Source organism: Ursus maritimus, unplaced genomic scaffold, assembly GCF_017311325.1.
Source record: "Ursus maritimus isolate PB19 unplaced genomic scaffold, ASM1731132v1 scaffold_24, whole genome shotgun sequence".
Classification (NCBI taxonomy): Eukaryota; Metazoa; Chordata; class Mammalia; order Carnivora; family Ursidae; genus Ursus; species Ursus maritimus.
In genome coordinates this window covers 23,576,469-23,602,605 of record NW_024424897.1, presented here as the reverse complement: position 1 = coordinate 23,602,605, position 26,137 = coordinate 23,576,469, and the positions used below count along the sequence as shown (strand labels likewise).

Below are 26,137 nucleotides of genomic sequence, written 5' to 3'. Positions count from 1 at the left end.
GTTGGCTAAGAAAAGATGAGTTGTTATCTCTGTGGAATCTGGGTCCACCCGGAACATTTCACAACCAAATATGTAACACCTAGCAGAGCAGAGGCCCAGTCAGGCTAGAACTATGGCTCCAGTGAGCAGAGTAAGAATCTAAACATCCTATCTGACCACATCCCTGATTTTCAAGGGCCCAGATGTCCTGTGAGAGAGAATGTGAACTTTCTCTGACTGAGGAGTAAACAGGTGGATCTGAAGAATAGGGGTATGATGAATAGATTGCTCTTTCTGTTCAACAACTCTACCCACTTCTAGAAACAATGATCCATGTTGTCTAGGAATTTCTTCTCTCCCGTTTCCACCCATTTGGATTCTGCAAGAACAGCTCTGTTCTTAACGTGATGCTACCTCCACGGCCACACAACCGACCAGGTTGGGCCAATGACAGCCTTCCCTACAGCTGAAGAAACAATGGAATCAGGGATTCAAAGACCAGCTGAATTTAAGACCCAGTTATATTCCTGACCTTCTGTGTTCAATGATTCAACCCTTCCTTGGGTTCTCAGTGATAATTAATTTTCTGATTTGCCTAAGGCTATTTGATTTGGGTTTCTGTCTCATACAATCAAGAGTCTTGATTAATACAAGGGGCCCTTTAAAAAGCCAGGTCGTTAAAAAGACAATGAAACTGCTGAGAGAAAGCTAATCACAAAAGAAAGGATAGAGTCTGCAGATGGGCCAGAAGCAGTGACAAAATTGGAGTGGAAGGCAGCATGTGGTTATTCTGAGGCCCTCCTGACCCAGCCCTTAGAGGTACTGGGGTCTCTGTCAGGTGAAGGGTAAGCAATGCCACGGTTCATGGGCAGCATAGCAAAAGTAGGACCTTAAAATGAGCCAAGAGAAAAATAAAAACCAAAGCATTCGCAGAGGCAGAAGTGATACAAAGCTGTGAAATGACCCTGGAAATATCAGAAAGACCCAGAAAGGAGAAAAAAGGACTGAGATAATTGCATTTGAGAGATAGGGGCTATGGACTGGTAGACTTAGGGGCAAATTGTTTAAGTGATCTCACCTGGTAATACCTGGAAGACCACACTAAAAACTTCTTATTTATTTTTTTGAGAGAGAGAGAGCTGGTATGGGGGTGGTGGGGGGCAGAGGGAGAGAGAATCTTAAGCAGACTCTGCGCTGAGCACAGAGTCCACCGTGGAGCTGTATGTGGGGCTTGATCTCACTACCCTGAAATCATGACCTGAGCCCAAACCAAGAGTCAGACACTTAACCGACTGCACCACCCAGGTGCCCCTAAAATTTTTTTATTAGCACAAAGAGAAGCCATGGAGGAAGCGCATATCTGAGCCAGGAATTTAGTAAGGTTGACCAAAGATGGAAGATTCCAGAGGCCAATGATTAGAGCTCCTAGGGAGGAACTTCTGAAATAAACATTGCTTGCCTTCAGATCCCATTTGTTCTCCATCCTTCCTTGGTACCCAGTCCTTCAGGTGATTTTAAAATTAGTATTTAATTAATTTTTAATATTCACCCAGGCCTGAATTCTCTTCCATAATCCTCAGTGTTCCAGACATTTCCTGCTTTCATGTCCTATCAAAATTTACCTGCCTGTATCCGATAGCAGCCCCTCAGGACAGCTACTAATCTGATAAATCAGTGTGTACTAATGGGATAAAGAGTATGAATGTAGCAACATGTTGGCCCTGCCAGGTAATTCATGTCTTATTTATTTATGAATTCTCGCTACCAGACACTATTCCTGGCACATACCAAGTTTTCAGTTCATGTCTACTGAAATGAAATTGATGGAGTATGGCCCTTCTCATTCAGACTTTCTGGAGGCAATACCTTACAGCTAAGGCCCTCTTGGTAAGCATTTCAAGCGAGTGGCACATCAGAGTGGGGGAGATAGCTGCGGGGCAGATGGCCTTCCCACGTTCCTCAAACCACATCATGAGATCAACTGCCCATCCTGGCCTTGTATAGGATGGATCTTAGCCTGCATCTTGTGTCTACCTGAAACATCAATTGAGCATTTATTTTGAGAACCTCTGTTTTGGCACCAAACACCTTTAGGGACTCAGTTAATATTGAGGCATTCAATCGGCAAGGATTTTGGTCTCTGAAGAGTACAGCATTGTCATTTAACACAAAGGCAATATTATTAATATAGCATTTGTGGGTCATGTATTTGAGTCTGATCATGAGAATGGTGATATTGGACAACTACAGGTGATGTGTTTCTTAAAGGCAGCCATACTGTCTCCATGTTTGTGTCCTAGTGCTTTGAACATAGTAGGAGCTTAATAAGGAAGGAAGAAAGGAGGGAAGGAAGGAAGGAAAGAATGAATACTGGTATTCCTGGTTCTCTTTGTGACTAAAGGAATACCCAAGTCCATTTTGCAGTTAAGGTTAACAGATGTTCCAAGAAATAGAAATGTTTGGTGGTATTTTGTTTCTATTTTCCTTTTCTTGTGAAGCTGATGGGTCCATTGAGGACTATACCTTGAGTCCAAACAACACAATTGCCTTGCCCGGCAAGCCAAGCCGGCCCGTTAGCTGGGCTATTAACAACTTGGACTGACTCGAGTAAAACACAACAATTTTCCTTCTCCTCCTTCTTAAAACACTAGAAGTTTTGCTGCGTGTGCCAATGGTGGCCTGAAGTCGGTGGTGATCTGTGGGAGTTGAACATACTTTTGGTGTTTGCCACAAAGATGATGCTAAACTTGGGGCAAGGGACATAAGCGATGTCCATTATGTGCATTACCACTGATGTAATCGAACACTGTAACAGGATACTGGAGAAGGCTGGGACGTCTCCATGTTTAGGATCATGGAATTTTGGATGGTAGAGCTGGAAGGAAACATATTTCCTCATTTACAGTTGAGGAACTGGGTCCTTTAATAAAAAGGAAAGACAATCAAATTACCTGTCCTAGATAGTTTAGTTACCAGAAGACATAATGCCAAACCAGATATTCTCTTGGAGTTCTTATAAACTCCATTATTCCTTGGTTTCATGATTCTGTGTTGAACACGAACCAATAATCCCCCTGAAAAATCAGATTCATGTTCCCCTCAGCGGCCTGAGAGAAACAGTATGGATTGGTTGGGAACAATTGTGTAGAAGCCCACAATCCTGTCACTTAACTATTTTCTTCTCCGGAATCTTCCCCCATCTTCCCTCCGTTGGCATCAGCTAACACAGGAAGTGGTAGTGCTATTATCTGTAGATTCAGCCAAATCACCATTTCCTGATTCTAATGTGCAGCAACCACTTTTGAATCCTCCCCCACTTCCTCTCTGCTTCAGTTTGAGGTTCAAAAGCATCCAGGAGGTAAATTAGTACTTAGCTGAGCAGAGTGGGGCCCTGACACCCCTGCGGTTCTGCCATTAATTTACCATAACTTGGGCGTAACACTTCACTCTGGGTCTCAGGTTTTCTCCCGTGAGTGATGGGTTTCCAAAGTCCCTTCCAGCTCTGATATTCTGAGGTTCTTTGTTGAGACCCTGAAAGGGAAATCTTAATGGTCCGTTCCCTTTGGGAAGAAAAATGTGTCATACAGCCCTATGAATCTCTTCTTACCCCAAACCTTGTTGGTTTTTTTCCAGAGCACTATACTGGAAGAGTGAAAGAAATCCGAGAAGCAGAGTGACTGGTAACTGAAATCCGCCAGTGTCTCATGTGAATTGGCAAATGGAATCAGAGGAGGCCAGCATCGAAATGGCTCTTCGCGGAGGCTGAATGGAATTCAAGGAAAGAGGCTGTGGGCTCCTCCTTTGACATTGCAACATTTTCTTTGAGCCTGTTTCCTGTCAAAACTCTGGACTCTTACTCTGGGCCAGCTCAGAAAAAAATGCATCCTGGTTTTGTTTCCAAATCAGCATAGAGGTGAGGAAGTCCCGCTGAGGCCCTCCAATGGCAATCCCCACACTTTCTGGTGACAGCCATGGCATGAGGGCTAGACACCCTAGTGACTAGCACCGGCGAGATGGAAAACGCACTTCCGGGGGCAGAATTCCACTGGGAGTGGCAGCATTTCCCCCCTAACAAGCATAATTGGGTCCCATCTTCTCCTGGGAGACTTTGGAAGCCCCCAGCCTTCTCTTCCCCAGGCATGTCTTCCTGGTGGGAAGATGTTGAAAGTTGGAGGTTAAATGACTTGCTCAAGGTCACGGTGTTGGGAGCAGAGCAGAGATGAAAACTTCAGCCAACATTCTGAGTCCTTAGCTCTTGTTGGGCCATACCGCAGCTGCTCTTCATTTCAGGGACAGTCACACCTCCTGAGGGTGCTGGGCAGGGATGCCAGGTATTGCTATGACTGCTGTTCCGGTCCCCAGTGACCTTTTTCATCCCGCAGCCTGCTCGGACGGAGGAGGAAGCAGCTCTGGGGACGAGGGGGTTGCCGAAGGCAGAGCTGCCCTGGCGAAGATAACAGGTTGTCTGTCAGTGTATGAAGCCTATGTACAGCCCAGACCACAGAGCTTCCACCGGAGGAGAAATTAAACCTGTCTCACATACCAATCCCAGTGCTCTGATTACATTTACAGAGGTCATGGCCTGCATTCTGTCACCATGGCAACCTCTCATGCCGCCAGTGTGTTGTCTGTGTGTGTGGTTGATATTTAAAGGCAAAGTCACAGGCCCTGTTGCCAAACTATCAGTTGCCAGGGCCAATTGCTCTCCTTCATGAGCCTGAGTCCTGGGGCTTCATCCCAGAGATAAGAGGAAGGGGAAGAGATGCAGAAAAGAGCCCACCTGTCTCTCAGAGGCAGGTCTCTTTCGTAGAGCCAGGTTTGCAGGGAGGAGGGCTCTGGGCTGGAGGTGCTGGGAGAGCAGATTCGAGAGAACCAAAAAGCACCCCAACTTTGTCAGAATACAAACATCTTCTCAGAGGCACGTGAGCCCCGGTGTTGAGTGGAGCCCTTCCTCCTCTGATACCTTCTCCGACTCGTGAGCACATCGCAGAGTGGCCAGATGGAGCTGGGGAAGCCCCCTCTGCCTGAGTGCCCTCGGTGGTTTCGATTTTGCACATCTGGTTGCTGTGTGAATTGTGCTGATAACAATACGGTTTATGAAGGATCCCTGCTTCTTCTAAAGACCCCACAACACTGTCCTGGAAAGAGCTACCAGGGGAGTGACTTATCAGGAGTCCCAGGTGTTGGGAGAGGTAAATAACACCTGATTCAACAGAGTAAGAAAAGAACACAAGTGCTGACTCGGCTTGTGACCATCAATTTTTTTTCCTTTAGTCTCAAGACAATTATTTCCACACCATTGAATGGAGTGTAGATAACACAGGCAACTTAATAGGCTGGGAGCAGAGGCTGTTTAGAGGAGATTTTAAGCACTGTGAGCATAAAATGAACATGAATATTCTGCAATATGCATCTTACAACTTGTCATTAAGTGGATGGCCTCAGTGATGTGATGCAACAGGCTTTGATTGGAATATTGAGCTCTGAAAAGGGGAATTCTGCATCAATAGCCTCGCGATGCGGAGTATCACATATTACTCAATAAGACATGTCATTGTGTTGATAGTGCGTATGTTAAAAAGTACAGCAGCAGATAATAATGGCTTGAATCTCCACAAAAGGCACGTTTCTTTAGGAAGAAGCTTCTCAGTGTCCTTGAGGGGTGGAACATGGAATATCCTGAAATTACAACTCAGGAAACAGAGCGGATCTGTTTGATTTAGTTTCTAATCCTCTAAAGTATGGGAATCTCTTTATTTTCTCCTTATGTTTTCTTCCTATTTCTCTACCTCCTCATTTTTTCATCCAGCTTCTCATTCACTTGTTTCTTTTTTTTTTTCTTTCTTGTTTGCTTTATCCCTAGTCTGTCACCCCTCCCTGTCACCACCATGCCCACCCCTTTCTGCAGAGTTACCCCTGCTGGCAGCCCTCCAGAGTAAAGAGGCTACTGACTCTGCTCGGGGGATATAATCGGCCTTCTGACTGGTTCTTTCTGGGGCTTGTGTTTATAGTAGAAACTTGGTTTCTGCCACAATGAGTGAAAAGAGGAGTTAATATCTCATGCCTTCCAGATGAGTGTTTTCCCCATGTGGTTTGGAGAACACTGCCAGTATTCCAGAATAGATGGGGCAGGGAGGCAATCTTTGGAGGTGAGCAGGGAGAATCTGCAGCTTGATTATCCCAATTCGCTAGAGCCTGGCGCTAAGAAAGTCAAGACCACTCTTTCCATCTCTTTAAAAGCACGTTAACTTCATAACAAGGAAAAACTCTCATCCATGGAGACCAATGACACCCATATCTTGGCCAGTCACTCCTCAAATGTCGTTAGTGAGCAAGGAGGATCAAGTGAGAGATTATAGATGATTCAGTATATATATTTATTTAGCACCTCTCGAGTGCTGATTGTTGCAGGGAATGAAGAAATAATAACCAAGCTAACATTTATGAAACGCTTACCATGTTGCAAGCAGATATAAACATGATATGCATTAGTTCTTTGAATCCTCACAAAAACCTCGAAAATACTTTTAATATTGCCATTTTGTGGATGAGGACATTGAGGCATGGAGAGGATAAGTAGTTTGCTCAAGGTCACAGTAGGCGGGTGGCAGACTTGGGCACAGGACAGTCTGACTCTAGGGCCACTACACTCTATCACCTCTTCGGTGGGGTCAGGATCACACTTTGGGATGTGTATTCTGGAACTTGGGTGATGGGTGCAGAGACTGGATGCCAGAGGCTGGATTGGCAGCCATTTCAATATCACTTCTCAACAAAGATAATAAGAAACCAACCAGTGGTGACACTCAGGATGTAAAGGAGGATAAGAACTCAAAAGCCATTGTGAGGGGCGCCTGGGTAGCACAGTCGTTAAGCATCTGCCTTCGGCTCAGGGCGTGATCCCGGCGTTCGGGGATGGAGTCCCACATCGGGTTCCTCTGCTGGGAGCCTGCTTCTTCCTCTCCCACTCCCCTGCTGTGTTCCCTCTCTTGCTGGCTATCTCTCTGTCAAATAAATAAATAAAATCTTTGAAAAAAAGAAGCCATTGTGAGAAGGTAAGACTGACACACTTGGTGGGTGTTTGAGATGAGGATGAAGAAAAGTCCTCCATTTTGTGCTTAGATTACTGGAGAACAGCAATCCCTTTCTAATTACAATTTATTGAACACATACCATATATTATATGCATATTCCATCCTATTTAAACCTCACAATTACCCTGCAAGGTAGGGGTTATGATCTCCAATTTACAGATGAGGAAGCTGAGGATTGTAGAGCTTTCCCCAGAGTCTTAAAGCTGGCAGGTGGCTGAGCCAGAATTGGGATACAGGTCTTTTTCATTCCTAAGCTTTTTACTGAGCTTTGTTGCCATTATACGGATGAAGGAGAGATCACCAAATAATAAATTGGTGGAACTGTTCGGATATCCAGGTGGAAATGTGGGACAGAGGTATAAATTAGAAAAGTAACATGCATGAAGGGAAAAGTTAAGGCGGTGAGAGAATGAAACCATGGGGGGCTCAGAGAGCAAGGAGAAAACCAAGAGGAAGAAGGAGAGGAGAAAGGCAACGGCAAACCTCTGGGGAATACCCATGACCGGAGGTGCAATGAAGGAAGCCGGAGAAGGAGGGCGAGCAACAATAGTTAAGAAGAACGGGAAGACCAGGATAGCGCAGTGCCGGGGAAGCTGGATGCTTAAAGCAAGAGCAAGGGGCCAGTGCCATTCAAAGATGCAGAGAGAGGTTGGTAAAGACCGAGAGCAGCTGAGAAGCGTTGATGACCTTGGGGGAGAGTCACCTCGATGGTGTAAAGATGGGCACGTGAGGAGACAGGATGTGAGCTCGGAAGGGGGGAAAGGAAGGAGAAGAAAAGATGAGATTTAGAGAAAGGAGCAGGGTCGAAGGAAGGTTTTTCTTTGTTTTGGTTTGTTTTTTAGGATAGAGGAGACCAAGAATGTTAGCAGACAGACGGGAAAGACTGAAGATGAGAAAAGATGTGAGATTGAAGCTCTAACGGGGAGTGGGAGAGGGTGGGATCATGAATTCTAGTGGAAGAATGAGAGGAGGGACATTCATCTTCTAGAAGAGAAGGAAAAGGAAAGCCTGAAAGCAAGGCTGTAAGAACTAAGCGTGCAGTCTTGTATATGAAAGAGAGTGTGGTTCACGTTATCAGAAAATGCTGCCAGAAAGGGAAGCCCAAGGATGTTTGGGAACAGACATTTAGAAGGGGAAAAACCTAAAATGGACACTGACACAACTCTGAGAGCAAGGAAAAAACATATTTTGGGGTCCTAAAGGCCATTACGTATAGGATGTCCATGGGGGAAAGGTATTTCTACCCACTTTCTGACATTGAGCTTACCGCCATTGCTGTGCCATCTTTGACTTGACGTAGTGCTTCTGTTGGTATTTGTGACTACTGGTGATTCTGGTTAGATTACATCAGCTCCTCTCAGTGTGAGTTCTTCTTCCCAGGCATGTGTGCACCTGGGCCGTGCAGGCCAGCGCTTTCAATCAGATTCTAAATAACTGCCCCTTCTCTCACCTTGACTCCCCCTACCTCTACCTTGAATCCTCAGACCTGTAGTACAGTGAGGGAGGAGGAAGGGCAGAAATAAAGGAAGGGACTAAGAGGGCTTTACCTTTCACCCTTTGAAATAACAGATGAAAGGAAACCAAAGAAAGCCTGTTCAACCTTAAAAAAATTGCTACCCCTCTGTTATTTACCTTAAATCTCCTTAGTCACCTCCAAAGAACTGGTATAATTTCCCAAAGTTCTCATGTCTGCACATATCTAGCATAGACAATTGGCCACGGCCCCACCTGCCTCCCATGCAGATTAACCCCGTAGACTGCCTGCACATCTCACTCGCAGAGTGCACAGCCTCATCTGGCTACAGCTGACACATTCTGTGTGCCCCCCCCCACTTCAGATTCCCAAGAGAGCCAATCAAAGACAGAGAATGTCAGAGTCAGCAACCTCTTCGGTCTTGAGGGTTTCTGCTGGGCTCAGCAGTGCCCATGGGGGATGTCTAATATGGTCTAAGGGATAGGCAAAGGAGGTACCAAAAAAAAAAGTGATTGGGGAATATGGGGAAAAGCAATGGGGGTGGGAGTGATAGAAAGATGAGATAAAGAACAAAGAGAGAAATGTGACTATTTAGATGGAGGGAGCGCAACAACGGTGGCTTCCCAGATCACTTCCCTGTCATGCCTGGGCTGTAATTATCCATCTCAGGCGTTCAGTTCTACAAGAGCTTTGAACCAGTGCGAGAGAACCAGGATTCTAATGCCAGGAGAGCGCCTGGTGAGCTGAGCGGCCATGGGCAGAGCACCGGGTTTGTTCCTCATCTTGAATGTGATCACCCTGAACGTACCTTTGAGTTTCAATAATCCCTTCTTCTTCTGAGCCTGTACCTCATTCAGAAGCTGATGGGAGCCTGTTCCCTAATGTGAGGACCTGCTTATTTTGCTGTATGTATCAGCGCAGAGAACCAGGAGTGTGAATTGGAAAGAGAGGCCATTAAAGTGCATTTGTGTGAGTGTGTGGATAGGACCGTCCCGATTCAAAAGGTTGGCTAATTACTAAGAGCAGGGTTTCCGGCGAGTTGTAGACACCCTGCATTTTAGGGCCGCTCAAGTGATGAGCCCACATGCACATCTCACGTCCGTCTCCTCTCCCTCCGGGGTGGCAACGAGGCTGGGTTTCTGGAGCCTCGCAAAGCACGCAGTGAGCCTGGGTTTTGGCACGGGGCGGGATGCAACATCTCTCCTTCCACAGCCCTTAATGAAGTGTGCAGCTCTTGTCCTCATTAGGCCCCAGCATCGTCAATAAAAGAGTCAATAAACCCGGTTGATGGGGTTGGGACCGAGGGGCTGAGACGCAGCAGCCGCACATCCACAGGGCAGACGTCAGCTCGGCCGCGTGTCGTGACCCAGCATCCAGGGATCAATAACCAGCTCGGAATAAAGTCCAAGAGCCTGCCCTCCACAGTCTCCTCTCCAGACCCGTTTCACCCAGGGTGGAGCGACGCCAGCCAGTTCCTGCTTTGCTTGCAGTTGTTGCCACCCCATGCCATTCTGGGTGCCAGATGCTTTTGTTTCTTCTTGATTGAGCCCCCTGGACACCCCACGGATGCATATTTAGTGAGTGCCCACCTGGCACGAGAACGTTGTAGACGGCATCTCCGAGCAGCCCAGAGGCTGGCATGGGCCCTGTTTTCTGTATCTTCTGTCTGCTGACAGTGTGTGAGGGGCCCCAGTGGACCGGGTGGTATATTTTCTGCATGTTGCACTGCTGGACTCCATTCCTGGCCGCTCTGCATCTCTTTAGATACCCTTATCTTATCTAATTACAAGGAATTTCAGATTAATTTCGTGGCCTCTGCTCCAAAGGACCTCTTATCTGTTGGGGGCCTTGTATTTTGACCTTGTCATTCTTTTGTTGTTTGCCTTTGAGGGGCAGGCAGCTCCGAAGGGGATGCTAAGATCTTGCTGGAATTGGGGCTGGGGGAGGGGAAGAAGAGGGAGGCAGACAGATCTGGGATTTGTGTATTCTGCTCCATCCCCCTGCCTGTGTGTGGAGACAGCTGGCTGCTTACTTCCATGACAGCCACATGGTACCCAGCCACACAGAACAGGACCCGGGCAGGGACTCGCCTGCTGCCAACCTCTCCAGACCCCTTTGATATTTCCGACAGAGCAGTAAAGGACTCTTGACTATCACGTTTTGCCTTGCCTCTCTCCACCTTCTCAAAGACTCCTCGGTGTGGTTTCCATGGCTACCCCCAATCAGATTTGGCTTCTTGCGAAATTGGATTTCAAAGAAGGACAAGGCTTCAAAGGAATTTGTCCATTTAACAGAATGTCATTAGGAGTGAGGCTGACTGCTGAACCAGGGTCCTCAGATGATTAAGGAGGGGCTGCGCTCATGTGTGGAGGCAGGTTTCTGTCTGCAATGAGGAAACTTGATGCGACATGACAATGCCGTATTGCAATCTGCCAGTCACCCACCGCACACCACCCAACTCTGTGCCTCCCTCTCCCCCTGTCTGAGACCCAGAACGGATGTAGAATACCTATGCCTCGAGTTCTTGCTGCTTCCATTGGTATAAGTAAGCTATGCAGGCAGTGAGGCCCGAAAGGACGTAAGATTACCCAGGTTCATTGCTCTTCGCCAAACAGCTCATTAGCTTGTGGCCTATATTAGCATTTGACAAATATCCTTGAAGAAGGGGGTCGGGGGTTTGTCAAATTTCCCCCCACTGCTGAGAGGGAAAGCAAGGCAAAGTGCTGGGGTTACATATAGGAGGGACTTTGTTTCCCTTGGCTTTTTTTTTTTTTTAGAACAGTTTCAGATTTACAGAAGAATTAACAATGCTAGTATGGAGAGCTCTGATCTATCCTCCCTTGCTTTGTAACACATCACAAGTACGCAACAATGATTCCAGAGCAGTTACAATCTTATAAAAGGAGCAGTTGAGTATGATAAAAAGGCCCTAGCAGAGACCTGGTATTTGCTCCGGAGCCTAAAGAAGGCAGCCTGTCTATTGCTAACTTTTCTAGAGCAAGAAGGAGCAGCAGCAGCAGCAGCCAGAGTCCCCGGACACTTGCCAGCCCCTGTCCCTCCACCCCCAGCCCAATTTGCTGCAACTTGTAGGTAGGTCATGTGATCCTGAAACCATGGGACCATTCCTCTTCAGATTCTAGGATGTGGACGTGTAAAGATGACTCAAAGCCACTTCACCCCCTAAAGGATCAAGCCCCCAACCTTGGAAGACTATACCAGGAGGCAGGCAGTGCTATGCCATGTCCTTCTGGACAGTTTTTACTTGTGGCTCCCGTCCCCGTATCCATGGTTCCATCATTATTTGCCTGAGGCTGCTGTAAAAACTACCCCACCCATCTTCCCTGTGTTCTCTCCCTTACTGCTTCCAACTCTTCCCACATATCCTGTAGGCAGACTCTGAGCCTAGAAGCTCCATTTTTTATAAAGAAGGAAAACAGTAGAGGTAAAGTGAGATGTGCAAGATCACACACTAGACAGATCGCTCACCAGCTCAAAATTTGTCAGTGTCTCCCCACACACTCAGTTGTGTTCAAAATCCTCCTGACTTTCATGTCCCTTCGAGATAAAACTTCAAGTTTTCTTGACAACCATAATTTCCCTGCATCATCCAGTAAAAGGGTTATTAGCTGTTCCTCAGGCAGTAGGTTTTTCCATCTTTGTTTACTCTGATCATTCCACCTGGAAAGCCCTGCTGCCCCTTCCAAGTCTGGTGTGTTCGGAGCCCATCTTGAATGCCATATGCACCATTAAACACACATGCACCCACACTTCTCTCCTTCTTTTTATATTTGCCTCCCTCCTTTTACCATTCATGGCACTTTATACCTTCATGGCACTTGGTTTATTGTGCTTAAAAAACCCCATGAAACTATTTTGAGATCATTGAGATTTGCAGAAGGTAAAAGAAATGATACAGAGTGATCCTCTCTACGCCTTAGTCAGTTTCCTCCAATGGTAACATCTAGCAATATTTCAGTACCATATCACAACCAGGACGCTGACCCCTAGTGTAGTTTGGAGGAGGGGAGGAGAACACTTTTCTGTGATCTTGTCCTTCACTTTCTTCCCTTTGTCAGCCGTTAGAGGGAAAAGGCTTCATTCCCCTCTCCCTCGGCCTTCTCCCCAGGTTAGCCCTTCCTTTCCCCACATCCTTTCAGCCTTAATGAGGAAGGGACACTGGCTCCCTGTATCCACTGCCGCCGTGCTGCTCTGCTTCTCCCCAGTGTTGGTGGCTTTATGTTACTTATCGAGACGTGTGGTCATTTCAGCCCGCTAGTTTGCCTGAGATAGTCAACTTTCTGCCCTGGTTTTCGGGCCGTGGACGTGCGAGCTGGATCGGGAACTGCCTGCTCTGGGCTTGGCGGGGACGAATCTCCTCGGATTCTGCCTCTCCGCGCCCCATCTCGGCCACCAGCGTGGCTTTTAAACCTGTCCCTTGAGGCCAACTGTCCCGTGCTTAGGATAGAAAATGTCCCAGATGAAGTTCCTTTGGGCCGCGTTTTGTCTTTTGTTCTGGTGGGGGCTTTACCTATGCGGCGCTGCTCGCCCCCCAGTCCTTCCACCTGAGCGCGCCGCGGGAGTGGCGCGTGCACCCGCGCACAGGTGTCTCCCGCCCCCCCGCCCGCCCGGGGCGCGCCCCCCGCCCGCCGCGCGCGCCACTTCCTGAGCGCGCCCCGGGCCCGCGGCCCCGCCCTGCGGCCAGGCCGGGCAGCGGCGGCAGCGGCGGCGGCGACAGAGGTACAGGTGCCTCCGCCAGGCGACAGCCGCCTGCTAGCCCGCCGGCCCTGGCACCAGGCCTTCACGCCCCTCTCCCGCCTCACACTCCGGCCTCCCCACCGCCCGGCCAAATGCAGGCCGTCGCCCTCCCCGAGGAGATCCGTTGGCTCATGGAAGGTAACGCCCTGGCCCAGCCCCAGGCCCCCTCCCGGCCCCCTGGGAAGTCCCTCAGGTGCAGAGCTGGCGGCCCGACCCGAGACGCCAGGGGCTCCCAAGACCGGCCTCTCTTTCCAGCTCCATCACCCACACCGGCTTCTAGAACCTCAAGACTTCTCGAGCCCTCAACTCTGCACAGCCAGATTTTCATCCTGCCCGCTCAGGGTCCCGTTCACTCCCCTCAGTTCCACGTTTGCTTTTTGCTCAGGCGTCTCCACCCCTCCACGTCACCTCCGGCCAGGTTCTTGGGGGGCCCCCCATGTCACCTTGCGTGGTCTTGGGCCTGACCCTTTCTCCTCAGGACAGCCCTCCCCCCCCCGCGCCCGGGGGGGTTTGCCTTCCTCCCTCCCCAGCCCCAAGCCCCTCACCTTCCGGCTCAGAGCGCCTCGAGGCTCTCAGGGGGCTGCGAGGGGCTCCTGGGATGCTGTCGCCCAAGGCCTGGGGGTTAGTGTGCGTTTTGTCGAAAGCCCGCGTCTCCCTTTGCCAACCTGCAGACTTCTGGGGGTCTTGCTGTCCCCCCAGGGCAGGCGGATGCCCTAGTACGTTTCTAACTTTTCTAGAAATGCCCCCATCCTGGTGTGTTTACCTTCAAACCATGGTGCCTAAGCAGTCCTCTTAAGAGTTAAGGCCATACTCAGCAACACTCCACAGATCCTTCCAACCCTGGAAAGAGACTTTAAGCTAATGGGCAATATCGCCTGCTCCATTCACACTTTTTTTCTGGCGAAAGTAACTTGCTTTCCTGTAACTGACCTTCCTGGAAGGACAGAGGCCTGGAATCTGTGCTTGGATAAGGGTCCCAGGGGGAAACTACTCTGAATTAAGCCTTTTGGCATCCAAGTGACATTTTTGACACATATTTAACAGATGGCCTGCTTTGGGCAGGTCAGACTTTTGGCAAGGAGTATTTTTTTTTCCCCAGTTTCTCTCAATTTAATTGGTTTTATATCTCCATTACCTTGTTATCTTGGTATAAATGCCTCCTAATCAAATATTTGGCAGTCCTTTTGGTCTCTGTTTGTAGCACTGTTTCCATTCTGGATTGCCTCTATGTAAAAGCTGTCAACTAGGTATTTCTTTTGAGGTGAAGTTTCCAAAATCCACTTTACTTATGACCCGAGTAAATCTAAACTTTCAGAGTAGAAAAGTATTTGTAGGGTAAAATAGCATCATCTGGGTGTCTGAGGAGAAGCAACCCAGCCTTTCCCTCTGCCATTGATTCAACATTGGATGTTGGATGTAAAGAGAGGCTGTTAAGTGTGGTGGTTTCTGGGAGAGCTGGAACTGTGGCAAAAAGTGAAATTCTGTCCTTGCATTTAACAATGTGAAGTGATTCTTTTTATTGGTATCTGTCATTTGATGAGAGAAAACCTATTTTACAAGCTTGTTAAACTATACTTGTGTTTTGTGTGCAGCCTTAGTAGAAAATTCCTCTTTATTTTCAGAGGCTTGCCATGAAACCCACTCCTTTAACATTTTTGATGTGCAGTTCTTTATTGTTCAAAACTGACACTTTGGTAAACAACTCATTTCTGCACCTGCCACCTTCCTTTAGCTTAGATTATTTTCTTGTTAGCTGACTGTTTTTAATTGAAGTCTTCAGATCTCCTTCTAAAGCAGAACCTTTGTTTGCTGACAAGTAGAGCAGGGTATGAATGGAGATTAATTGCATGTCACATACTTCTGTGTCAAACTTGCCGTGTCTTAACAATCTCTGTTGGTGCTTGCGTCTTTAGAATCTACAGAGGAGTCTGAGATTAAATTTTAAGGAGCTTCGTTGGTTAATGCATTTCTTTAAGGCCTTTTTTTACAGTTTGCAATCAGAATCTGAATCCGAAGCAGAGGGGTGGTTAAAAGGTAAAAGTGGGATACCACCCAATAATTCTATTGCAAAAGGCTTGAGGACTATGGTTTTGAAAGGTTCATGTAATCATAGCAGCACATTGATTATAGGTTTGCTTTTTTAGGAAGGGTAGTGTCTGGTGTAGACCAGCAGAATTATTCATTATACTACAAATAATTTGTGGATATTAGAAACCCATAATGGCTTTCAGTTTATCGTCTGTTGCTGTGTACTTGTGTCCCCACCACACACACTTTTTAAGGTTAACTGTTGACGATTAGAAAATATGTAGGTCCTGATCTCTATATCGTCACTCAGTGGAGAGAGTCACAGGGTATGGGAGCTGCTACTTCAGGGTTGCCCACATGGCTGTGGGGGTGGAGTTTCCACAATGAATTACTACTTTCATAAACGAAGGCAGAAGCATTTGCACAGTGATTTAACGCTGGCCATCACAGCCATAACTTAAGCATTTATTTATTTATAACTACATGAGCATAAATGACAGGGGCGTTTTTTGACATAACATGTGTGCTTTTAAAAATAAAATATGCAAACCATTATGAAAGGTTTATGCCAAAATTTTGCATAATGAGGAAAGGAACAGAAATGTTGAAGGTCTAAAATTAATTTTGTTTAAGGATAAAATTTTAAACATTTGAAAATGTTTCATTTGACCCAGAAACTCCACTTCTGGGACTCCGTGTTACTGAAATTAAAGGACATGAAGTTTATGTACAAGGATCCATCTTAAATGTCCATGCATTGGGATGGGCGGGGCGATGGTATGAATGAATTGTCCATCTTATGGAATATTTTGCAGTCATTGAAAAGAATGTGAAGGATCTGTATATATTGGAGGATATTGAAGGATCTGTATATAGTGTCCATATTTTTTTTTTTTAAGATTTTATTTATTTATTTGACAGAGAGAGAGACAGCCAGCGAGAGAGGGAACACGAGCAGGGGGAGTGGGAGAGAAAGAAGCAGGCTCCCAGCGGAAGAGCCCGACATGGGGTTCGATCCTGGAACACCAGGATCATGCCCTGAGCCGAAGGCAGACGCTTAACGACTGAGCCACCCAGGCGCCTCTATAGTGTCCATATTTTTAAGACTAATATATATAATCCACTTTTGTTTGAAAACAAAAAAGTGAACCAACCCCTCCCTCCTTATATTATATATATATATTGTAAGCCTAGGAAGAAGTACGAATATACACCTAGCTGTTAACATTGGTTTCTTTGGGAGGGGAATGGGAGGGTGGGGGAGACAGACATTATCACTTTTATTTCATACATCTTCATGTTGTGACATTGACCATGTATTACTTTTGTTAATCAGATAAACAGCCAGTAGGGTTATTTAAAAGAAAAAGGAACAAACAAAAGACGAATAGAAGCTCAGAGAGGTCATAGTGGGCAGAGTGCTAAAAGACCTACGTTAACCAAGGTTATGATTCTGTTTTTCTTTTGTTAGCTCTGGGGGTGTGTGGAAGGTGGGGATCTTTCTTTCTTTCTTTCTTTCTTTCTTTCTTTCTTTCTCTCTCTCTCTCTTTCTTTCTTTCTTTCTTTCTCCTGCTTTCTTGGATTTTGGCAAATGTTAAAGCAGCAAGAGTACTTTTAGAGGAACTCAGGAAACAGCTTCCTCAGATAGACTGTCGAGCTTTCTTATAGAAGTAGTAACTAATATGTATCAGCAAATAAGTACCTTACAGATAAGTAAAATGAAAGCTGTTTACTGCCTTATTGAAAGAGGAGGAAATATTCAGGACTGTTTTCAAATTATCAGGCTTCAGATGTAGTAGTTATCTTTTTGTTTTTGTTTTGTGATAACCATACTGAAAACAAAAACAATGGAGTACTGGCAGTTTGCATAATCTTTGTTCCACAGATAGAAACATAATCAGTTTCTTCCTTGTCTTTGTATTCCTGCTTTCAAAGTCAGAAGCACAGGAGGCAAGTACGAAGGAGGTAGAATCTATATTTCTTCAGTTCACAATGTGCTGTGTGTGATGGAATGGGGCCTACTGATTTTACCCTAATAGCTGATAGGTCCCACCTACCTCCAAGGTACCTAAATCCTACTGGGAATATGGAGTAAAGCCAAAACAGCATCCACATCCAGGCTGCATTTAGTAGCAATTGCTGTGTTAACACTAATTCTGATATGTCTATGGTTACTTATTTTTAAACATCCTTGGAAAGAAGCGGTCATTAATCATTTCCTTCTAGATTGTTCTCCAGATTTGTATTGGTCGATGCAGCCAACCATAAAATCCTTTTCTGTATAGTAAAATCCCAACTCTGTAGAACTCACAGGAGTGAACTGCTCTGGAGAGCTGAAGATATTCTCTTTAAGCACTCTTTTTATCATATATATTTGTGATCAACCTTTTGCTAAAATGCATTAGGAATTTTTCTCACTTCCTCAGCCAGCCAGCTCGTGTTCAAAGGGACCGGCCTTTGAACAGTTTAACTCCAGAGTTGTTACAGTGAATATTGGTTTTCATATTTGTGGACATATATTGAGTTGTTGAAGGATGATTCTGCCGTAATTGCCCCGCGGCGGCTTTGTGAATGTCAATGTCTGTTTTGTATTTTTATTTTTGTCACTTTTTTCCTGCTGTGAGGCTAAGCCTATCACTTTACACCATGTTCAGTGCATCTGTATCCGTAGTGCTAGTAGAACTTCAGGTAATCAAGCTTGTTGGAATGGATATGTATAAAAGAAGGTATGAAGGGCTCTCTGGATGAACACAGTACCCTGATCTTTAGGTGTGGACTTTGTGACATGCATTTTGGCTGCTCAGAGTCTGTTTTGCTTTATTTGTGCTACCGGGTTGTCTTCTAGCTAGGTGATGCTACCGTAAGGTGAGACAGAACCATGCTTCTTTTTCTTTTTTTATGTCAAAATTTTCTCTGATTGTTAAAGTAATAATGCTCATTGTAGAAAATTTAGAAAACACGCAATGATAACACAGTCACCGATGGTCAACAACTGTTAAATTTCCATGTATTTCTTTCAGTTTTTATTATATATACATACTTTAAAAGTTGGGACACATTGTGTGGATAGTTTTATATACCGATCTTTCCACTTACGGCCTTTCAGTTGCTAAGGTCTCCTGAGTTTAGAAGTTATTTAGAAGTTATACATTCATGTTTTTATTCCACTGGTAGTTTTCCCATTATGGCTTTAAAAAAAGCACCATGCCCCTTTGATTTAGCAACATTAAGACTGAAATGGTATCTTTTTGACTCTTTCCTCCAGTGTGAAATGTGAAATTGCTGATATCATCTGAGAGTTTAAGTCATCTCTACACCCAGCGTGGGGCTCAAACTCACACCCAGAGATCAAGAGTCACATGCTCTACTGACTGAGCCAGCCAGGCACCCCTTTAATCTGAGACTTTAGACTCAGAGAATTGTTCATGTTTTATTATGTATATTACAATGATTATTTTTGACACTTGCGTTATGTTTTAAAACCATAGCTATAATACTGTTTTTTTCCCTTTAATTTGTTCATTGCTTACTTTTGGTACCATGGCTTTTTCACTCTTGAACTTTAATTTTATCTCTTAGATATTTTTTTTTTAAAGATTTTATTTATTCATTTGACAGAGATAGAGACAGCCAGCGAGAGAGGGAACACAAGCAGGGGGAGTGGGAGAGGAAGAAGCAGGCTCACAGCGGAGGAGCCTAATGTGGGGCTCGATCCCAGAATGCTGGGATCACGCCCTGAGCTGAAGGCAGACGCTTAACCGCTGTGCCACCCAGGCGCCCCTATCTCTTAGATATTTAGACTGGGCTGATATGGTAACCACTAGCCACAGGTGGCTATTTAAGTTTAAATTAAACAAAAAATTTGTTTCCTCAATTTCAGTAGCTACATTTCAGCTGCTCAGTAGCCATACTGACTACTGGATTGGACAGAGCATAAGACCCTAGTAGATGATGATCCAGAATATAATCCTGAGTGAATTTCTCAGAGAGCGTTCTTGGATACTACACTTACTGATCCCCTGCATATCTGAGAATGTGTCTATCTAGTTTCATATAAGGTGTGGGCATAAAATTCAGGAGTTACACTCTGCCCATTCCTTCCCCTTCCTACTAATTCACCCTCTAGAAGTGTCCCATTATCTTCGGGTCTTCAGTTTTGTGGAGGAGAAGTCTGATGCCAGTGCGATGTAGTTCTTTTATAGCCCATTCCTTACTTCCTGCCTGGGTATTTATAAGATATTTTTCTTTGCTCTCAGAAATGTCACTAGATAGTGTCAAGGTCTTAGGTTTTTTAATAATTTTGCTCAGTTTGTAATGAACCCTTTTGATCTATAGACTCAGGTTTTTCTTTAACTTGGGAAAGTTTTCTGTTATCACTACTTCTGCTCCATTTGCTTTATTTTGTCACACTGGGGTTTACATTATGCAATATTGGACCCCAATCTACTGTCTTTGTCTCACCTTTTTTATTGTTTTATCTGTCACTGACTTCATTATGATTTTAAATTCAGCATTCATTTTTAAAAAAATTTCCCTGTATTTTTTCCTTAGTGCTCATTGTTTCATTTTCATTACATCTGCAAAGCTCTGGCTTGTAGATATAATGACTTTTTGTATGTTTTTGAGAATATGTATTTGCAATTTTCTATACATTTCTGTTCTTTAATAATAAATCTACTTCAGAGGGAGGCATTTTTTTCTAGTTCTTCTCTTTTGAACTTTAGGGTTTTCTTTTTGAACGTTAGTGTTTTTTCATAGGTCCTGTATGGTTTTTAGTGTGTTTAGTTTGCTTAGAGTCAAATCCTGACTCTGCCACTTTCTTGCTACGGGTTTGATTTTGGGTCTCAGTTTCCTTGTCTAATAATAGTACCTATCTCATAGAATTTACATAAGAATAAAGGAATGAACATTTGAGAAGAACTTACAATAGTATCTGGCATGTATTATACATCATATAAATATTTGGTAAACATTTTAAAAATCATTTTCTTTGAGAAAGTCCTATCAATTTTTTGTTTGTCTAGTTTGTTTTATTTTGTTTGCATTTGTCTCTTCATAGGAAAGCTCCCAGACATGGAGCTTTTACCTATGTTGGTGATTTACCCTGGCTTTTCTAAATTAGGGGAAGTTTGTGGGGTTTCTTTCAGAGTCTCCTCCATTTCCTTCTTTCCTTCTTTCCTTAGATTAGAGTCCAGGAATCATTCTATGAGAGACTTTATGGAAGAAGCATAGAGGCAATTTTCTTCATTGCTAACTTAGGAAAGATATGGGTTCCTTATCTTGTTGTAGAATGCTGCGTCTGTGCCTGTGCATGTGTATAAAATAGTCCTTTTGCATGGCTCCTCCATTGGAAAAAAGATGAACGGTTTACTTTTCCTCTTCTTTCTTCTTGTTTTTTAATATATGTATTTTTGGGGGTGCCCGAGTGGCTCAATTGGTTAAGCGTCTGCCTTTGGCTCAGGTCATGATCTTGGGGTTCTGGGATTAAGTCCCATGTCAGGCTCATCGCTCAGTGGGGAGTCTGCTTCTCCCTCTGCCTCTCCACCACTCCCCCAGCACCGCCCCCAACCGCTCATGCTCTCTTTCTCTTTCAAATAAATATATAAAATCTTTAAAAAATAAAAAATATATTTTTTAATTGGTAGAAATATTTGAACTTCATTGTGGGTATTGCCTAGATGTTAGGTGGGCTTCCCAGACCTTTTGAACTCTAGGCATGATCTGTTCCCCGTAGAAGCCCAGACATCTCCTGAAAATCCTAATATTTCTCAAGGAGCATGCATTCTCAGGGTTGCCTTTCCTTCTAGACTCTTAGCTGCCCTGAGTCATATAGGCATAAACTTGTGGATGCAACTCGGGTGATTTTATCTCTCAGGGGACTTTTGGCAACACATGGACACTTTTTTTTTTTTTTGGTCACAACTGGGGAGGATGCCGCTGGCATCTAGTGCGTAGAGGCCAGGCATGCTGCTAAACTTCCTACAACACATAAGGCAGCCCCCATGATAAAAGAATTATACAACCCCAGATGTCAGTAGTGCAAGGTTGAGAAACCCTGGCCTAGACATATCCTTTTCCTCAGTTTCCACAAAAGCTTACCCGTGTGAAGCCCCTGTGACAGTAGATGACTTCCCTGGAGATTGAGGGAGGAGCGGTTCACATAACAGTAATGTAAATTATTTCAATTTGAATATAAGGCACCCGTATTCCTTTTTTTTTTTTTTTTTAAGATTTTATTTATTTATTTGACAGAGAGAGAGACAGCCAGCGAGAGAGGGAACACACTCAGGGGGAGTGGGAGAGGAAGAAGCAGGCTTCCAGCGGAAGAGCCTGACATGGGGCTCGATCCCAGAACTCCGGGATCACGCCCTGAGCCGAAGGCAGAAGCTTAATGACTGCGCCACCCAGGCGCCCCATGGCATCCGTATTCCTAAACCCTTTTGGCATCCCAGTCATCAGAGAGTGCTCTCTGGCCCTTCACCTGATGTGGTTCTCAGCCTTATGCCTTCTCACAGGCAATTTCCCCCCCCTATCGCATCTGGAGCAATACCAAAAACATAAAAACAAAACCCTCCAACTCTATTTCCCTTGCCATCTGCAAAGATAGTTTAGCTATCTGTTTAGTTGTTTAGGCTCCCCCCAACACCCACACACAGAGAAACAAGTTATTTTTCCAAACAGTGACAGTTCTCTAAGAGGAACTCTGGTGCCAGCTATTAAGATAATAACATTTTTACCTCATTATATAAGTGTAATACTTAAACAATTTTCAATCATTTTAAATATTGGAAAAATAAGGTAAGTTTCAAGTTTTACCATCATCTGAGAATCTTAACATATTGACGTAACTATCATAGATCTAATTTTTTCACGCTATAAGCCATTACACCCTACAGAAATCCTATAATTTCTGCTACATTTATTCATATTTATTTCCCCTGTGTTTCCAAGTTCATTGCTTGCTTTTCTGGTTTGTCAGTGCTGCATTATAGGTTAGGTGATTATAACAGATGGCTTTTCAGGTTCAGAGTCTTTGAGTTCCACTGTTTAAATTTTACTATCCAGCTTTTACATGGAAGATGGGACAGATGTGGGCTCAGGAACAAAGTGGTCTTAACATCCAGAAAGCAAGCTTTCCTGAAGGCTGATGGGCTTGATAAAATCATTTATGATACTTAAATTCTCATCTAGGGTCTCCTCCTAACATTGTTGACATTGTAATATTAGGGAAATAAGATTTTTTTTTTAAAGATTTTATTTATTTATTTGACAGAGATAGAGACAGCCAGCGAGAGAGGGAACACAGGCAGGGGGAGTGGGAGAGGAAGAAGCAGGCTCATAGCGGAGGAGCCTGATGTGGGGCTCAATCCCAGAACGCCGGGATCACGCCCTGAGCCAAAGGCAGACGCTTAACCGCTGTGCCACCCAGGCGCCCCTAGGGAAATAAGATTTTTATTCACATAATAGGAGCTTTGCTAAAATGTGTCCAGTGACACATATTTATACTTACGTAAAACAATAGTAAGGTTGAGTTGAAATTAATTAAGGTGGTGTACCTTATAAATCAAATATGTGAAGTATGCTGGGGTATTTAGCTACTAAAAATATCTTTTTGTTTGTTTGTTTTATTTTGTATTGTTTTTATTGAATGCAATATACTTCCAGGAAAATACTTAATCATTAATATACAGCTCAATGAATCTTCACAAAGAGAACACATCCCCTAAACAAAGGCAAGACTTTGTTTACCAAAACTTCCAGAGACCCTCTGTGTCCTTCAGTAACTGCTCATACCTATGGGCAAGCACGTCTCTGATTTCTAACAGCAAAGTTCAGTTTTTGCTTATTCAGTCATACAATATCTTCTCATGTATCTGGCTGTTTGGCCAACATTTGCTCAACATATGCAGAAAACATCTCGTACCGGAACCATAATAAACCTCCTTAACAATCACAAAAAATGCCTTTAGGGGCGCCTGGGTGGCTCAGTCGGTTGAGCATCCAACTCTTGGTTTTGGCCCAGGTCATGATGTCAGGGTCATGAAGTCAAGCCCCAAGTCGGACTCCACACCTAATGTGAAGTCTGCTTGAGTTTCTCTCTCTTCCCCCTCCCCCGCTCGCATGCTTTCTCTCCAAAATAAACAAGTAAATAAAATCTTAAAAAAAAAAAATCACACTGCCTTTAAAATAAGTTTTCCTTTCTGATAACTTTTTATATGAGCCTCTTCATCCCTCAATCCAACCATTCATTCCTCCCTCCCTCCTTTTTGTCCTTCCTTTCCTGTACTTTGTTAAGGTATGCTTTATATATGTAAGATGCACTAATCTTCAGTGTTACACTGGATGACGTTAGTATAGGTATACACCTGTGTGACTACCACCCAGATTAAGATACAAACATTTCCATCACCCACTCTGGAAAGTTTCCTTTCCCATCAGTAGCCCTCCCCAGAGACAACCACTCTTCTGGCTTCTTGCATCATGGAGCAGTTTTGCTGTTCTGGACCTTACAAATCAGTATGATCTCTTTAGTATCTGTCTTCAATGTCACATTTTTGTGATTTATTCATGTAAAATGTAACTCAAGGTTTAAAATAAGTTCTAAACAAACTGAAAGTCATTTTTCCCCACTGAGTTACTTTTATTTAATTGGTATGAAAATAGACATGATTTTCCTGAAGGCTTCCATTATTGGGGTAGGAAAAATGAAACACTGAGGTTTTAGAGGTTTGATTTTAGTGAGACATTGAAGAGTATCAGTTCTATCTTATCCTTTTTGCAAAGTAGTATTCCATTGTGTGAATATTCCATAATTTATTTATCTACTTTTCTGCTGATGGACATTGAGTTGTTCAGTTTGGGGCTATTATGAATACAGCTGCTAAGAGCATTCTTGTAAAACTTGTTTTGTGAACAGGGGCGCCTGGGTGGTTCAGTCGTTAAGCGTCTGCCTTCGGCTCAGGGCGTGATCCCGGGCATTATGGGATTGAGCCCAGCATCAGGCTCTCCGCTGGAAGCCTGCTTCTTCCTCTCCCACTCCCCCTGCTTGTGTTCCCTCTCTCACTGGCTGTCTCTATCTCTGTCAAATGAATAAATAAAAAATCTTAAAAAAAAAAAAAAGAATGTTTAAAAAAAAAACCCAACTTGTTTTGTGAACATAAGCACTCATTTCTCTTGGATAAATATCTAGGAATAGAATTACTGGTCATAGGGTAGGTATATGTCTAATTTTATTAGAAACTCCAGTTTCCCAAAGTAATTATACTTATTTTACACTCCTTCCAGCAGCGTATGAGAGAGCTCTCAGCGGTATATTTTGATTGTGGAATGTTTGTGTAACATAGAAATATATAGACTACTTGATTTTTTAAAAAACATAATAGTGTTGTGTACTTTTCCAGGTCAATCTATCTAACCATGTGTATATATAAATTGCCGCATGGTGTTTCAGAATTCATTTAACTGTTCTCCTATTGATGGATGTCTAGGTTGTTCCCAATTTTTTTATATTTCCACAGTGCTGTAGAGAACATATCCATATGTGTATCTTTGTGTGCACATGCAGATATTTCTGTAGGATAAATTTTTAGACACTCAAATGAAGATTGCAAACGTGTTAATCCTAGAATTTTAGTTTGGCCACTAGTTAAAACTTAATCTAAAGTACTCTCTGTGTTTTAGTTTCTGGTTTTTGTTCTGTCTGTGCTGTGAGTATACAGGTATTGTCATTTTCCCCTCCACAGGAGGTAGAAGGAGAATTAAAAATATAAACACCACACACTTCTTGGGTCATGGGGTAGAAACAATCAGCAGGTTGAAGCAAACCACAACCAGAACATGTTGATAATTTCTCCATTGTATGCTGACAATTTCCTGCAAGTCAAAACAAAGCTGGTGGGTATGATTTTACCTTGCCAATAAATTTACCTCTTAACAAAGGGCAAAAATTATATGCCTTAAGGACTGCAATGAAATGCCAGGTGAAAAATGTAACGCAAGGTTTAAAATAAGTTCTAAACAAACTGAAAGTCATTTTCCCCCACTAAGTTACTTTTATTTAATTGGTATGAGAATAGACAGATTTCCATGAAGGGTTCCATTATTGGAATAGGAAAAATGAAACACTGAAGTTTCAGAGGTTTAATTTTAGTGAGACATTTTAGAGTGACTGCGGAAATCCTAATGGTCTGATATGTTCAGTGTACCTGTGACAGGGAATCAGGAATTTTTGTGCGTTTCTACCAGAAGCTGTCAACGAGACTTGTAGAAGTGGGATTAGCAACCAGGCTGGTTTTTTCTGTAACATAGGAATATATGTAACTTAAAGGAATAATTGTGATATTTAATTTAATGTAAAGAATACCCAGAGATCTTTGTAGTAAAACATATGACCCGTAAGATATCATTGTCTTCCAAATAAACAGAAGAGTAGCCTTGTAAATGGACAAGGTCAGATATTTGGGAGCATGTCAGACACTTTCATCTGTCTACAAAACCTAGTGATTTTGAGTACATCCTGCCAAGAATCTTTTTAGCTGACCTTAGATCCTGCAGCAGTTTTCCCCAGGGGTGTGAGGATCATTTTTTTTTTTAAGATTTTATTTATTTATTTGACAGAGAGAGAGAGAAAGCACACAAGCAAGGGAAACAACAGGCAGTGGGAGAGGGAGAAGCAGGCCCCCCGCTGAGCAAGGAGCCCAATGTGGGGCTCCATCCCAGGACCCTGGGATCATGACCTGAGCTGAAGGCCTACAATTAACCAACTGAGCCACTCAGGTGCCCCTGAGAGGATCATTTTATGTCTGCA

At 44.0% G+C, this 26,137-nt stretch overlaps 1 protein-coding gene across 1 annotated transcript in view; it reads left to right on the top strand.

Annotated features, from left to right (window-relative positions):
- The first annotated feature begins 13,228 nt into the window (after positions 1 to 13,228).
- The window catches only part of SKAP1 (src kinase associated phosphoprotein 1), a 269,450-nt gene continuing 256,541 nt past the window's right edge, over positions 13,229 to 26,137 (top strand). The window contains exon 1 of the mRNA XM_040640750.1: positions 13,229 to 13,440. Coding sequence (XP_040496684.1) covers positions 13,395 to 13,440 — 46 coding nt within the window. The 5' untranslated portion in view covers positions 13,229 to 13,394. The remainder of the gene's footprint in view (positions 13,441 to 26,137) is intronic.